The sequence below is a fragment of the Sceloporus occidentalis genome, unplaced genomic scaffold, assembly GCF_023333645.1.
Source record: "Sceloporus occidentalis isolate IW3139 unplaced genomic scaffold, rSceOcc1.0.p SCAF_2, whole genome shotgun sequence".
Taxonomy (NCBI): domain Eukaryota; kingdom Metazoa; phylum Chordata; class Lepidosauria; order Squamata; family Phrynosomatidae; genus Sceloporus; species Sceloporus occidentalis.
The window spans coordinates 42,494,804-42,509,603 of NW_028316982.1; the positions used below are offsets into that span (position 1 = coordinate 42,494,804).

Sequence of the window (14,800 nt, forward strand, 5' to 3'; positions counted from 1 at the left end):
TTAACACAAGTAGAATTTTCTTCTTTCTTTTGGCTGAAATGGAAGGCAAGGTAATAATTCAGCTGAGAACCAGCAGGGTGTTGTGGTTTGATCATTGGACTATGAATCTGGAGACTAGGGTTCAAGTCTCTGCTCAGCCATGGAAACTTATTAGGTGACCTTGGGCAAGTTACACTCTCTCTCGCCTTCAAATGCAAATCACTCTGAACACATCTTACCAAGAAAATTTTGTGACTATATGTTACAGAGTTGTGTGTTTTCTTCTATAGTTTAGCATTATCATGTTATTTGTAAAATAAAGAAAGTGAGGGAAATTGTTTGAGATACTGTTTGAAAATTCTTTAGTCTTTTAGCTGCAAGCCCTCTATTATACTTCAACTTATATCTCGGGTCCATTTGCTGGAACTGAGATATAAGTTGAAGGCTTCATATGCTATACTTTTAAAATGTTATTTATTCATTCTCAAGTAAAGCTGTGGAAGTTATTTTTTTTTAACTACAACCCCCAGAATCCCCCTCCCAGTGTGCCCACTCAGTAACAGATTCAGGGAATTGTTGTCTAAATGTTATATATTCCTCTACCCCAGCTCTGCTCTGAAGTCCCTGGGAAAAAGAAGTGTTCACCATGTCTCAGGATAAGTCCTCTAATAGTTTTCCTACAAAGCGATTAGGTGGAATCCAGCCATGCCCTTCCTGTCACTCCTTGTACTGGTGCTATAAGGTCATGACACATACCACAAGGCAGAGTTTCTGCCTTAGGCTACCTCTTTTATAGCTTTCAAAGAGAAAGAACCCAAAATCTAATTATCTAGATACTAATCAACTACAGCATGGATCTGAAAGTCTCTGATGGCATTTCTGAGATGACAATGTTGCTTACAATTTAAAAATATTAGTGTTTTTCCATCCCTGAAGATGAGCCATTTATGGATAAGTTAAATAATACCTATATTTAGTAGAGATGACTGGAAAAATGTATTAATTTCACATACATTAATTTTAGGATTATAGAATTTTATGGAAAAATTAAAAAGGAACTTTATGTTGAATGTCAAGAATATTAGTGACTGTTGTTACCTATTAGGAATAAATTCTGAATTCCAAACAAGAAGAAAATTTTAATGTTTTTCTTCAGCATCCCAAGAATGGGTTGTTGGGTGCATTGTGGTGGCAGTGGTGGTGGGGAATTCTACCTGTTAATGGAGTGAGAAATTTCTTAATCAGAGCTGGAAATCAGGTCTTAATTAGAAGATATATCTTCATAAGAAGATATTCTAATATATAAGAGTTAATGGAAATAATAAAATAATTTTAAGGAATAAATTCATGTATATGTAGATTTCCCCCCTTTCTTTGTAGAGTGTTAGTGGGTTGGTCATACTGAATGTATTCTTTGTACTAGGAAATAGTTGTGACAAGAGTTCCCAAGGGAGTCTTTGTAAGCATAGGTTATAATAATTCTTATGCAACAATGATGCTTAAAATCTGGAAACAGATGCTAGGTAGGTGGGATGCATAGTCATCCTCAAAGGTCCTGTGGACTCTCATCTTTGTCCCCACAGCAGGAATGTACTTGCCATTGATCTCACTAGGCTGATGTTATGAATATACCAGTCTACATATTTATTCCCAGTGGAGGAGGTGGAACTTATTTACTTATGTACATGATAGCCAGCATGGTGTAGTAGTTTGAGAACATTGGCTAGGACTCTGGAGAGCAGAGTTCAAATCCTGGCTTGGCGATGTAAACCTAATGAGTGGCCTTGGGCAAAGCCACACTTTCTCAGCCTCAGAGGATAAAGGCAGCCCACCTCTGAAGAAACTTGCCCATAAAATTTTGTGAGAGGTTCAAAAATAGATTTGTCTTAGGGTCACCATAAGTCAGAAACAACTTGAAGGCACACAAGTCTCATGCCTTGTCTATTTATTTTTAATCTGTGCTGACCATCTTCATTATACTGTGGCCATCCTATCTTAAAATTTCTGCCTACGTGGGAGAAATCACGTTAGTGAGAGGAGTTCTTGTCATCATTGTTTTGTGAGTCTTCAAGTTGCTTCCAACTTATCAAGGGTATAACCAATGAAAATTATGTCACAATGGCAGTGACATATTGAATCCACAACTGGTTTCATTCAGAATTTTAAAGGTACCCCTTTAAAGGTACCCCTCTAAGGATCCCCCCCCCCCCCCCCGGTAAGATCATAACCTTGGATAGCTTCTTTGAAGTGTGGATTAAAAACTAAACTATCTCACTGATATCGGGGCCATTAACCACCATGGCTTAATAGACATTTGAGACCACAAATCCCATTATAACATTTTCAAGAGCTTTCTTGAACTTGATTAGTAAGTAAAATGTGGGACAGTGTTATCTCAAATACACAATGTAAATAAACTCCCCTGAAACCTGTGGAATTATAATGCATATATTAAGGTTATGCATGCTAAATAGGAAAAGAAATCAGAGGTTTTCAGGACAGCAGTAACATAGTCACATTTCATTGTTGTATGAACTGAAAAGGGGGGAAAGGACTTGCAATGGCCATCTGTTGCTAGAAAGTGCTCTTAAAAGAAATGGATTTTCACTTCAATGTTTAATACAAGTGTCAGAAATACTACACACTCTCTACCAGTTCCCACCCCATCTCTATGCTTCTGAGAGGCTGTTAATTGTAAAAAGAAAAAAGAACACAAACCTCTCCTTGAACTTCCACAAGGCATTTCTAGATCTTCTGGCTATATCTTTGATCTCACAACTGGTTTTGGTTTCCTTTGTAAATACGAAGTCATAATTTCTCAGTCAAGTGTAAGGAAAGTTGCAGCTGTGATTTCGTGCCTTTTTCATGGCTTGGTGCTCATGTCTGATAGATTGCTTTAGCTGCAGCTACACAAATCATGACTGGCAGGACTGCAAGCAGAATAGCGCCTTTTCACACTACACAATTATATCATTGTGATTCCACTTTAACTGCCATGGCTGCATCCTATGGGAACCTGGGTTTATAGTCTGATGAGTCACTAGAGTTATCTGGATGAGAATTCTAAATGCTCTTCATGGAATAATGCGATTCACTGGTAAAAATAATACTTGGTAAAATGGAAGGCAGTAAGAAATGAGGAAGGCAGTCATTTGGTAGATTGATGAACTCAAGGAAGCCACAGCCCTAAGCTTTCATACCAATTGATGACTGGAGCTCTTGAAGGTCTCTCATTCATGTGGTTGCCATAAGTTAAAATGGATTTTATGGAACATAATAATAACAACAAACTATAAATCCCAGAATTCTATAGAATGTTGCCATGGAATGGAATATAGTACAATGATAACATGGATCTGGACTATAATTCCCTTTATAAGCCCATCAGAGCACTAAGGTCGTCTCTCTGTCCCATCATGTTCTGAGGCTTCTTTGGTAGGAACAAGGGAGAGGGCTTTTTTAGTGGTTGCTCCCAGACCTTGAAACTCCCTCCTTATATGTAGCCAAGAAAACATTTCTAATGTTTCCCTTTGTATTTATTCATGTTTTTTAAAATTGCCAGAATGTGAGCAATTCAGTCATTGAAAAATACAAGATGATAAATTTTAAGAACATGCATTTTCAAAAAGAAAGAGTACCCTTACAGTAAGTTTATACACCTATTATCGACTTTTTATCTATATGTCTACTTTTTATTTTATATCAAGCAACAAGTTGCATAACATCATTATTCAAGCACTATAAAATTACTGTACAACCTCACAGTATGTGAAAAACAATACTTTATGCTGGAGGAAGTTCACAAATTCAGTTGCAAATTATTCACTGATCATAGGATGTGGCAGGTTGTGAGAAGACCCTTAAGGCTAAGCTTCAAGGCAACCCCCTTCTCAATTTCAAGTTCTGTACACCACATCTGTTATTTGGAAAAGTCTTTCCTACTCCCTGTCACTCATGTCAATTTTGCTTCCTCTTCAGGATCCTCTCTTCAAAAGCCACTTTCTCTACTAAGTTGTTCTTGAGCCTTTCCTTACCTATTTTAAGCCCTTTGGCAAGAGACTGTAGCCTTTTTCTGATATTACGATCTCTACCAATTAGAATTAATTACATCAGGGGAGAGTGATGACTTACTGTACAAGCTAGTCTGTACTTGGGATTCTGTTCTGTGCCTAAAGGCTTCTCATGAAACTGAGGATCCTTCTCACTGCAAGCTTTGTGGAGAATGGCAAGGCCAAATGAGAAGCCATGAAAAGACAATGAGAGTATCCTTGTTTCCCACTTAACTGCATGAGGGTGAAAACACCTGCAAAGGGCTTGTGCCAGTTCTGTACAGAGTTTGGAAGCAACTAGTTCCAAATAATAATAGCTTGGTTTGTTTTTAATGGTTTTTATATATTTAACTTTGTATTTCTTAAGGATTTTACATTTTTTATTTGTTATATTAATATGGTGTTTTAATTGTGTTTTAAAATTGTACTGATTATTTGTTGTTGTTGTTTTTAATCTTTTGTGAGCTGCCTTGGGACCAAGTTGGGAGAAAGGCAACATGCAAATAAATAAACAAACAAATAAACAAATAAATAATGATGATGATGATAAATAGTAATAATAACAATAATAGAAAAGGCATTTATTTATTAATATTCTACTCCTCATCCCTGCCCCTGTTGGGGACTCAAAGCAGTTTACCACAGTTAAAACAAACATAACTAAAAATTAACAACATACATAACTGAAGAATGTAATTAAGCCATCAAAAAATTAGAAACTGTTCAAAACATAAACCACTGAAAAGAAAACAGCAAACAAAAAAAGCACATTATGCAAAGCTCATTCCCTTTGACCAACCAGTCTCCCAATGCTGTCTTAAATAATAATACAATAATAAAAAAATCTGCCTGCAGAAAGTTAGGAATGAGGGTGTCAATCTTACCTCTTTGAGGAGGGACTTCCGGAGCTTGGAGGGCAGCCATTGGGAAAGCCCTCTCTTGTATTACCATGAGATGCAGGAGTTTATCACACGGGAGGAATTTCTATTAATTTCAAATGAAAAGGAAGCGGGGCCAGAACGCACTCATGTGAATTCGCTAGTTCAGCGAATTTATGTGAATTCGAATTGCGTTCGAACTGACTTCCCATTGCCTGAAAATAGCTTGCCATTGCCCGAAATTGCGTGTGATCATCTCTCACGCAATAACGTGAAACCCCATGATTGCATTCGGGGTGATTTCCCATTGCCTGAAATTGCATGTGGTAGTTTATCACGCAATAACGTTAAACCCCACGATTGCATTCGGATTGCCATTGGATTATACTTCCAATTTCCCTTGTCTGATAAGGTCCCTAGTCATGAGGGTAGTGGGTCAGAGAGAAGGCCCTTTCCAGAAGATCTTATGATCAAGTTACTTATTAATTTCATTTTTCTAATACTGAAGGTATGAATACAGAGGTGGAGAAGGAATACAACATGTAGCTTGTACCACTGCTATACACTTTGTTGTGTTCGTTGAGTGGTGGATGAGAGTGTTTGTGCTGCATCTATGCAAGTTGCAGAATCAAGATTTATTTTTTTAAAGGAACTGAAAGTATTTATTTACTTTTGAGAAATGAGAAACATACATCTGAAAAATCTGCAAGTATAACAGTAAGCAATAGTTTTCTTGGGTCTTGGAACTACTAAAAATATGTAGTAAGTTAAAACTGTCCGAGCTATGGTTCTGTAGCTGTACATATATGTAGTTAAAAGTAATAAATATGAAACAGAAAGCACATGCTGCATTTCTGTTTCTGAGCTACAACAGTGCTAAAATGACAAGAGTTGCAATGTATGTGGGTACTATATAACCAAATTTGACATTATTTCTCTCCATGATTAAGTAGTTTATTTGGACACTTATGCCCATCTATGTCTTTTTTAAATTAAATATTTTTATTAAAACACACAAACACGAGCTATATAAATCATACAGTGAACATAAAACAAAAAGAAAAACTAATAGGAAAAAGTCTACAGAAAAAAAAGAAAAAGTAAAGAAAAAAGTAAACAATAACAATGACTTCCTTTCCCAAAGCCTTTGGCTATACTTGAAATTATGCATTTACTTCCTACTAATATTAATATAAATATCTTTATACTTATTGATGAGTTGTTATTATTCAAACCCATATATTGAAAGATAGCCCCATTTTTGTTTTAAGAATGTGAAAATCAATTCCAATCTTTTAAAAAGCTACCAATAATTTCTCCTTGATTAACACATGGGCCAAATAAACTGGCTTCTGGCAATGGCAGGGGCATGGTATTCAGATGATTCACACCACCAAAGCAGCTGTAAGCCATTCTGTTGCTGCAGTCTGGTCCTTTGGACCAGATCAAAAAGGAGTGGATATAATCCAGCCACTGGCAGCACTGGTTTGGGAGTGTGGTGGTGGCCCATTTTGATAGCAGGCCATACAGTCATCACAGTACCAGCCGAATCACAGCGGGAGTGGCTTCTGGCCTCTTTACTGGCCATGTGCTTCAATCCACTGTCAACTTATCCTTCTCAGCATGGTCCGTTAATTTAATTAAACAGTCTTCATAAGTTGATATCACAAAGTCCTTCCAATTTTTTTTTATCATAAACAGTTCTCACTGCTGTAATCATATACTGCACCACTCTGCCATGCTTTTTCTCCAGTTGACCTCCTAGCATTCCAAGCAACTGCCCATCTATGTCTTGGGCAAGGCTATAGCTATGTAAGAAGGAAAATTGAGGGCATTGTTCCCAAAGAAGAATTTCTCCCTCCCCATGAAATCTTCTTTAGTCTCCAAATTTCTAGCATTGAAGAAAGTGAGACACTGAAAATTATTCACTGCTGGAACTCTTGTATTTGCTGTGCTCATATTTCCTGGGTAACTGTGAACAAAAGACTACAGTAACTACAGGACCATTGTACTGGTTCCCATGCAAGCAAAGTCATGCTCAAAATTCTGCAACAAAGACTTCTACCATATATGGAAAGAGAAATCCCAGTGGCACAAGCTGAATTCAGAAAGGAAGAGGCACTTGGGACCATATTGCAAATACGATAGATATTGCAGCACACCAGGGAAGTCAAAAAGAAAATCTGCATGTGTGTTACTGACTACAGAAAAACCTTTGACTGCATAGATCATGAAAAGCTATGGAATACTCTGAAAGAAATGGGAGTGCCATTACATTTGATTCATAACCTGTACCAAGAAGAAGAGGTTGTCAGAACTGAATATGGAGAAACAGAATGGTTCCCATTCAGTAAACGGGTGAGGCAAGGCAACATCTATCAACCTGTTTATTCAACCTGTATGCAGAAAACATCACAGAAAGAGCAGGGTTAGACTCAGAGGAGGAATGAAGACTGGAGGAAGGAAAATTAACAACCTAAGATATGCACTTGACACAAAACTATTAGCAGAATATTATTAGCACATACACAAAGACCTGGAGCAATTACTGTAAAAGGTCAAGGTGGAAAGTGCCTAGGTAGGCGTAATACTGAACATTAAGAAAACAAAAATAATGACAATGGAAAGCTACAAGAATTTATCCTAAATAATGAGAAAGTTGAAATAGCAAAAGAGTTCCCATACCTTAGATCAAATATCGACCACAACGGATACTGCAGTCAAGAAATAAGAAGACGACTAAGATTGTGAAGAATTCAGAAATAGAGCCATGTTAGTCTCTAGAATCAGTACATGGAGAGATCTTGTGGCACCTTTGAGACTAACTGAAAGAAAGAAGTTGGCAGCAGGAGCCTTCATAGACTTAAGTCTACTACCTCAGATGCATTTGGTGGACTGGAAAGCTAGGGACAGACCTATATATGCCATTCGTCTGTGAGAATGTCAATTCAAATTCAAAATCCTTTGTGTGTGGAAATGAAGTGGCAAGTGAGAGAGCTTGACAAGATCCTACAGTATAAAGTTATAACTCTGAACACTAAAGTGAGGATAGCCCAGGCCATTGTCCTCCCTTCACTATATGTGAATGTAAGAACTGGACAGTGAAGAAAGCAGATAGAAAGAAAATAAAATCTGAGATGTAATGCTGAAGAAGAGTGCTGAGGATACCATGGATGACCAAAAAGACAAATAAATGGGTTCTAGAACTGATCAAGCTTGAACTGTACCTGGAAGCCAGGATGACTAAATTGAGGCTGTCATACTTTGGTCACATCATTAGGCATGACTTGTTAGAAAAGACAATAATTCTGTGAAAGATATAAGGCAGCAGGAAGAAATGAAGACCACACACTAGATGGTTAGACTCATGGGCCTGAAACTGCAGGAATTGAGCAGAGTAGTGGAGGGTCTTGAAGATGTCTGATCCTCAGGGTCACCATGAGTTGAGGATGACTTGAGGGCAGTTAACAACAACAACCACAACTGTCTTTCCCTTTTTATTTTTTTAAATTTTTGGATTCCTATACCAAATTTCCAGGTGCTGTAGATGATATTTCAGAGGAAGGAATGGACAAAACCACCTCTGAGTATTCCTTGCCTAAGAAAACTATGACATTTAGGATGTCACCATAAACTGACAGGCGACTTGTACACACACAGAGAATTTGTTTTTCTAAATTCTCAGCTGAGGTGTTAAGTTACTAAATTTGGGAACGGTCGGAGAATTTCATTTGGTTGGGAGCAGAATTCTTATGGGGATGGGAATGCCCTCATTTTGTTCCCTGCTGTAGCTATACTACTAGTTTTGAAAATGGATATAAATCAGCAAATTTAGGCCAATCCAGAGAGCTTTCTTTTGTGTTTCACCAGTGGGAGCAATACACTGCAAGGACAAAATGCTCTCCCTTAAGAGGACTGATTACTGCCAACACTGGCTTCTTTCCAGAGGCAGGTTAAAGCATTGCTTTTAATCAAAGCCTTTGGTGTCTAACAGTTTTGCCCAGTTCTGCACAGGTTTTAAACTGTGTCAGTCTGTTCTGTCTGCTTTAATTGTGAACATCTTTAATATTCTATAATGTTGTCCTAAAGTTAAGTTGTTCAGAATCATTTTAAATTGCTTTGATCTGTATACCACCTTGAGATTCTGCAATATAGAACAAGAGATATATATATTAGGGATGCAGTGGCTCAAATGGATAAGACGCTGACTCTGTTTATTGCAAGATCAGCAGGTTGGCAGTTCAAGGCTCAGGTGCTGTATGATGGGGTGAGCTCCTCTCACTAGTCCCAGCTTCTGCCAACCTAGCAGTTCGAAAGAATGCAAATGCAAGTAGATAAACAGGTACCACTTTGGTGGGAAGGTAAACAGCATCCTGTTCAATCATGTTGGCCACACGTTCACAGAGTAGTCTCTGACAACACTGGCTCTTTTGCTTAGTAACAGAGATGAGCATCGCCCCCTATGGTTGGACATGACAACCTTGTCAATGGGGAATACCTTTACCTTTATACATATATTAATAAATACATTTTGGAAGCATTCCAGATACAGGTTGCTTTTAATTGTCACTAAAGATAATGCTTTGTTAGAATGTGTCCCAAATCCACAGAGTTGAGCCTCCATCTAAAAAAGTCTGCCTCTTATTACAGGATGGGGGAGGAATCATTTTCTGATAGGAAAAAATCACCCTCCTTTGAATCGGAATTAGGTCAATTAGTTTGCCTATTTTTGAACACCAGTGGTTTAAAAATAATTGTGATGGACTTAGCATATGGGTTTTCATTGTTCTTTTTGTTGTGTGACTTCACATTGTTTCTGAACCTAAGATGAACCGTTCACAGGGTTTTCTTAGCAAGATTTGTTCAGAGGAGCTTTGTCTTTGTTTTCATTTGAAGCTGAGAGAGAGTTCTTTGCTCCATGAGGGGGAAATTCCATTGCATTGCTTCCTCTGCATTGTTTCCATGGTGTGGATTCAAACCTTGGTCTCCAAATCATATCCTAATGCTTATACAACTACACCTTGCTGGCTCTTGGGTTTCCATAGAACTTGACATTAGCAAAACCATTGTAATGTATGATCAGATACCATAAATCCAAATAAAAGTTATTATTATAGGGCAAGCTATGATGGGGTGCAGGAAGAAATGCCAGCCATAATTTACTATTTAAATGTATTGATTCTTGAGTCCTTCTTGTGATGACAGATCAAATGTTTAGAAAGAGATGCCATAAGAGATGAAATTACTGACTCCATTACTTTTATATATTTCTTAAAATATAAATCTGTATGTGTATTAACATTTTTTCTCTATCTTCTCTTTATTTATTTTAGGTAATGGGCCTCTTAACTAATCATGGTGGTGTACCTCACCAACCCCAAACTGACTATGCCTTGTCACCATTAACTGGGGGGTTGGAACCAACGACTACAGTATCAGCTAGCTGCAGTCAAAGACTAGATCACATGAAAAGTTTAGACAGCCTGCCTACTTCCCAGTCATACTGCCCACCAACATACAGCACCACTGGTTATAGTATGGACCCTGTCACAGGATACCAGTATGGACAATATGGACAAAGTAAGTATCAATCTCAATAGTATCAACTTAAAATTAAATACTAGTGTGCTATGGGATGAAACTAGTTTGGGCCCTAACTGGCCCACATTCTCACATGAGGAAGAAATGAAGTTCATAGTAAAGTGGAAGAGATGAAGTTATGTAGATATGGGGATGGGGCTCATTTCTCAGTGGTGTCTATTGGGTTCAGTAGCACAAAGATACTGCAGTGTTCAGCACATCTGGAGCAATCTGATGTCTGCCCAGAACTTGGAAAAGTTACTTTTTTGGAGTACAGCTCCCAGAATTATCCCAGTACATAGGCCCAAATTCCATATTGGTTGGGAATAACATTTCCAAGCTGTGCTTCTTTCTGCTGCATTGCTTTGGGTGGATCTCTCTTGCCTAATGATCCCATGCTCTCATGCGGTTGTTGTTTCATATTATATTGTAGTTTTCTTATTATATTTTTGTGTGTTGTATTATAAAGGTATTTTAAGACAGCCTGGAGAATATCTTAGGGTATGTGTGTTATGAATTTTACAGTTTAAAAAATGATAGTTATTTTTCTGGATTATCACATTTCATCAGAAGATCTGATTCCCAGTTCAATTCTTCACTTACCTTTAAAATTCTTTAGACTGATAGACTGGCCAAACAAGTGTAATTGGCCTGGGGCAGATGGGCCAAAAGTGGCGTGCCACTGCCGAAACTAGGGTTCCAGAGTGGGCGGCAACCGCATGCCTCCAATCCATCTGCCTGGGTCCAGGCCTCAGAGTGAGAGAAGAACCACTGGACCTCATCCCCTTTCCCTCCATCATTCCCTTCTCCTTTTGTGTTGTGTCTTTTAGATTGTAAGCCTGAGGGCAGGGAACTGTCTGATTAAAAACAATAATTGTAAGCCGCCCTGAGAGCCATTAGGGCTGAAGGGCGGGATATAAATACCTAAATAAATAAAATAAAATAAATAAACCCTAGCACATCATGGCAGCAGCCTAATGGCGGCCTCCCGTCCACACAGGGGCTGCCATCTTGATGTAAGCAACATGCAGCATATAGATGTCACTGTCAGCAACTCATCTGAGCCATATAGCCAATGCTGGCATACAGCAGAGTATGACTGGCAAATTCAGAAATGTGTTCTCAGCTCCCAGTTGAGATAACAGCAGCTGAATATCTTCCAGGAACTGAAGAATGCAGAGGCTTTGGGAACTCTCCAGCAAATGCTTACTCTGGCTCCTGCTGATAAACAACCAGACAAGCTGCGTCTCCCAAAGTGCTATCTTTATTTACAGTGCTACTAATCACCAACGCTATATTACAGATCACACACGAATACCAACTCTCCTACTACAACCCACAAAGCAATCACTGGAAGCTCCTGAGCTTATATAGCCTTCAGACCATGCGGTCTCCCAAACCCAGTGACTTTCTGTGTCACAGTCTAACGTGTCCCCCTCTGCAATCCAGCTTGATGTTTCATCATCCAGGCTTAGTGCATGCAGGCACCAAAGTGTCCTTGAGGCTATGAGCATCAGCTGTGCTTGATCAGCCTTGTCCTTCTGCTGCTGGATGCTCATGGTCAGACACACACACACACACACACACATCCAAGCATTTCCCAGTGTGCTGACTTTAACCCTTTGACAGTCACGAGTGCACCAGTGGTTTTTCTAGGTTCTTTTTTGGGTGGATGGACCCCAGGCAGTTTGGCTGCTGTGGCATCCCTCTGCAGGCAAACAGGCCACTGCCTGCCTGCCCTTTTGGGGCGATTTGTACTGGGCCATTGTCTGTTTGTAAAATAAAGATGACAAGAGCCTGCATCACATACCTGTAATAGGGGTGAATAATTCAGCCACCAACTAACTAGAAATTAGCATGCTTCAGTGTTGTAGAAATTAGCATACTTCAGTGTTATAGCCTGAAGTATGGCGGGAGGGACAAAAGCAAATTTCCTAACATATGGTTAGTGTTCCTTAGCAGCAAGTTAAGGCACACATGAATTATTTCCAAAGGAATTGAGATAATGGCATTGATGAGCAACCATGAAATAACGAGACCAGACATGTATATATGGGAAAATAAAGGGTATATATGGGGAAATAAACTTGACTTTTTGGGAAACTACAAGAAGGGGGGGGGGTGCATCCTGGTACAGGTCCAACTGGAGAACCAGGTATCACCATATGACCAAAGCCCCTCCAGTGTACTCTTGGGCAAAACACCAGGCCTCGAGGTAGAGCCAGCATATTGGGCTGAACTTTCAGTCCAGCCTATTGGAAGTCAAACCAGGGCACTGTCTCCCAAGATCCCATGAGTTTGTAAGAGAGAGCACCCCCCCATGTTGGCCCCAAAAGCAGGCTCCTTTTCAACCCCTAGGTCCCTTGACCTGTAAAGGCTGTCCCAGAGCCCAACCTTTCACCCAAAGGGGGTGCCAACGGTGAAGACCAAACTAATCATATCCCCTCCCCGATTGCTGCTCCCTGGTGGCAATGACAGCATCCTATTTAATGACTCACCAAGCCAATTTTCCAAGTCCCAATATGAACAGTATAGGGTAGGGAATTAATAATAATAATAATAATAATAATAATAATAATAATAATAATATAATGGGGATAAAATTTCCTACCTGGCCTTGAAGCGACCAGCCAACTTCACACTGGATATTGGACGGGAGAGGTTGGTTGTGTTTCAAAGAGGAGAAATGGTTGTATACGGGGCAACCAGCATAAAAAGCCACAGTACTCCACCCCCATCACATGGCCCTGCCTTGGCTAATCAACCAAGCCCCAATTATCCTGGGCTCTAATCATGAAGACCATCAAAGGCATACCTTCTCTTAAAGCAGCTGAGCTGCTTAGGTCATGTCCGAATTGTGTAGAGATTCCCCAAAGAAATGTTAATGTTAAGTTGTGGTCTGTTATTTTTTGGTATGAGTATGTGGTCTCTCATGTGGGTTGAATTTTTTTATATCTATGGATAATCATTATATTTATATTTATATTTATTTACTTATTGTACTTATATCTTGCCTTTCATTGCAAGTGAAAATATGAGCAAAATGTTTATTTGTCTTGATTAAAATGTAGAACAATTATCATGGTGTGCAATCCATCAAACCCACCCCAAACCCAGTTTAAGAGGGCATGTATTTTGCACATTTAAAGTGATCCACACATCACTGATAACAAAACAAGACATAAATGTTTGTGGCAACAATGCTGTAAGGTCAAGAGTGCTTCTAAAGCAAATGTCTCCCCTTCCTTTCATTGTACTGAGCTACGTTTACTGCTAAGCTAGTGGATTGTTCCAGCAAGATTTCTGCTGCATAATTATTTTCTAAAGTGATGTCAACAACATCTTGATGTTATTAATTGTTGAGACATGAAACCTGATTGCCATTAGGTAAAACACAGGGGTTGTCCAAAATGAAATAACCACTGGCATTTCACTATTAGAAACACATGTTCTTAATGAGGTCAGCTCAAGAATCATTATAGTATATAATCCCAGATACATAGAGTTTTGTCAAACTTGTCTAAGAATAAAAATATTAGTCCTTTTCCTTTGATATATCAGTATTAAATATGACAATGTCAACCTGTAGTTGACACTGCCCCTTGCTGTGAGGTTGTCACAGCATGACTTAAAATGCTTCTTTTGCTTTTTTTTAAACAGGTGCCTTTCATTATCTGAAGCCAGATATTGCATAAATGAACTGTCCACTTCAAGTTAAAGCCAGTCTCGTTCCTGGTCTTGCTCCAATATTTGGAATGGAGTGATCTTCTCACCAAAATGCATCCCAGAATGAAGTGATCATATTAGAGATAACAGGACTGTTATGTTCTTTACCCCCAGACAATGCTTTCACTTGGACATGTTGGGTAAAGCAGCTCAGAAGACAAAGACCATGAGCAATAACATAGATAAAATGCAACACGGTTCAGCATTGTTTTTTTTTTTTTCTCTTTCTTTTTTCAAAAAAGGACAGAGTGTTTCAAACTGCCAGGCTGAAGTAAGCATTCCATTTTTAGGCTGATGAAGAGGCGTGGATTGATTTAGACATCATGTTTTAAAATATGGCAACTGAATGTTGCAAACTCAAAACCTTGTTGACATTCTGTGCTAACTTTTAACCCTGCTTGGTTTTGCAAAAGCATGGGCAGGAGAACATTGTTTTACACACTGGAAACTGACCTCTAAAGGAAATGTTAAGGTCTTTAGGAAGCTAGACTAGATGTTTGAAGACTTCCAGAAATAAGTTATTGATTATCTTCTTGGTCTTTGTAATCCTATTGTTGATAAATGTCACATGCAAGGTTATTTTCCTCC

The 14,800-nt window shown here is 38.8% G+C and overlaps 1 protein-coding gene across 3 annotated transcripts in view; it reads left to right on the forward strand.

The window, feature by feature from the left end:
- The window catches only part of PAX3 (paired box 3), a 163,972-nt gene extending 149,791 nt beyond the window's left edge, over positions 1-14,181 (forward strand). For all 3 annotated transcript variants that reach the window (XM_089507747.1, XM_089507750.1, XM_089507748.1), the window contains exons 8-9: positions 10,240-10,486; positions 14,147-14,181. In XM_089507747.1, the coding sequence (XP_089363873.1) occupies positions 10,240-10,486; positions 14,147-14,181 (282 nt within the window). The remainder of the gene's footprint in view (positions 1-10,239; positions 10,487-14,146) is intronic.
- Positions 14,182-14,800: the final 619 nt, after the last annotated feature.